This window comes from Electrophorus electricus, chromosome 24 (assembly GCF_013358815.1).
Source record: "Electrophorus electricus isolate fEleEle1 chromosome 24, fEleEle1.pri, whole genome shotgun sequence".
NCBI lineage: Eukaryota > Metazoa > Chordata > Actinopteri > Gymnotiformes > Gymnotidae > Electrophorus > Electrophorus electricus.
Window position 1 is genome coordinate 1163246 of NC_049558.1, and position 1755 is coordinate 1165000.

A 1755-nucleotide genomic window follows, 5' to 3' on the forward strand; every position below is an offset into this window, starting at 1 on the left:
GTACTCTAACACTGAAGAGAAACTCTCCATTAAGACATGACAGAAGATAAGCTAGTGTTGTTCTGCGCTGCGAAGCACATATGCTCACAGCTGTCAGGAAACTGGCAAAGCCACGCTCCTATATTGGTTACATCAGGTGTTTATATACTTCCTGTTAAGATATTTTAATATGGCACATGGCCAGTTAACAGTCATTCCAATAACAGTCAACAAGAAAGGGCAAAATAAGTCAGTTGTTTATTGCACTCTGTGGGAGCACGTAAGCAAAATGTCAGTGTGCTACCAACACAGATCAGCTCATTACACATGACAAAACGAGAATTCCTTCATACAGGATAGTTTGTTTGTTGCTTGTTTGTTTGTATGTTTGTTTAAATGGCAAACAGTTGTCAAAGCTTTGTCTCCCCCCCCCCCCCCCCCCCCCCAAAAAAAAATTTCCAATTGAGATCGTCATGCATATGCTTTGCTTTTCTACTTTTATCTGCACTGCTCGGATATTCTGAGTTTACGTCAAGAGTCATGATGGGCTGCTCAGAGCCCGGGCGCGTGAGGCAGGGGTCGATCACTCTGAGTGAGTTATTTGGTGGATGAGGTAAATAAGGCTCAGAGGATCGCTCGAGCTATACTATTAATATGAGTCTCATCCTGGCATGCACGGCCCTCGCGCTGTGCCCCATTCTGGCTTGGGCTTCGGCCAGCAGCTCACCGCATGGCAGCTGAGCGCATGCGCACGGTGAGGCGCTCGGCTCCGCCGCTGCGCGAGAACTTTAATAATGAAGTAGACGGCGGAGCGCGAGAGCGTCCGAGCTAACGTTAGGGACGTCAAGAAAAAAACAACAAAAACAAAACGTGCGTCTAAAGGCGCGCGGGACCCGCGTGTGGTGCTAAAGGGGGTGCGTGTTTTGGCGCGGGTCGTTTGGAGCGTTCCGCTCCGGTGCGGACACGGGTAGTGCTGCCCGCCTCGCGCAACACCGTCCACGGGAGTTCTCATGAACTTCTGGAGGACTCCCCCGCGAGCCACACTGACAGCGCGCGCACTTACTGTCGAGCCGTTTCCTGCGCTTCCCGAAGCTCGAGCGCATGAATATTTTTGGATGAGCATGTCAACAGAGTGAATGCGGCGACGCACACAGAACTTTCGGATAGTTCGGGGATCTCTCGCCACACAACTCAGTAAGTGAACTGTCCTTTTTTTCCCCCGAAAGAGCTGTGGGCTCGCGTTTGCATTTAACCAGTATATTTGAAAGTGTCGTCAGGTGTGATTGTGCAACTAATTTATAGCTCTAATTCTGTAAATGCACGCTCAGCACAACTGATTCAATTATTTGAGAAAACGTTACAGCAAAGCAGTAAGAAACAAAAACTGAAAAATTACCTACTGGATCGAGGCGGGTCAGAATTTCAACTTTTGCCTTCAATATCAATCAGTTGAAACTGAATTAGTGTTCAGTTCATGTCCTTCCTCTGCTTGTTCATATGTGTGTGTTCAGGTGTTCTGCACTAAATTCTCGATATATTGTTATGAGTTAAATAACGCAGATGTCGGGCGTCCTCGCGCGTTTCCCCGGGCAGTTAGTTCATTCATTGTGAAGTGGTTTTCAGCTTTCTGTGACGGAACCCACTTGAACACGCATCCAGCCTACTTCCCGTAAGACCACACAAGACTTTTATTAAGTTTTATTGGTCTTATTTTTCAGCTTCTCTTTCTTTCTGCTTCTCTCTGTCGGGCAACCCCCAGCTCACGCGGCGATTGCA

At 47.9% G+C, this 1755-nt stretch overlaps 1 protein-coding gene across 5 annotated transcripts in view; it reads left to right on the forward strand.

The window, feature by feature from the left end:
• The first annotated feature begins 747 nt into the window (after positions 1–747).
• The window catches only part of eya4 (EYA transcriptional coactivator and phosphatase 4), a 24827-nt gene continuing 23819 nt past the window's right edge, over positions 748–1755 (forward strand). For 3 of the 5 annotated variants that reach the window (XM_026995534.2, XM_026995536.2, XM_026995537.2), the window contains exon 1: positions 748–1173. In XM_026995534.2, coding sequence (XP_026851335.2) covers positions 1116–1173 — 58 coding nt within the window. In that variant the 5' untranslated portion in view covers positions 748–1115. The remainder of the gene's footprint in view (positions 1174–1755) is intronic. The other 2 variants (XM_026995538.2, XM_026995539.2) reach the window with 2 other exon arrangements.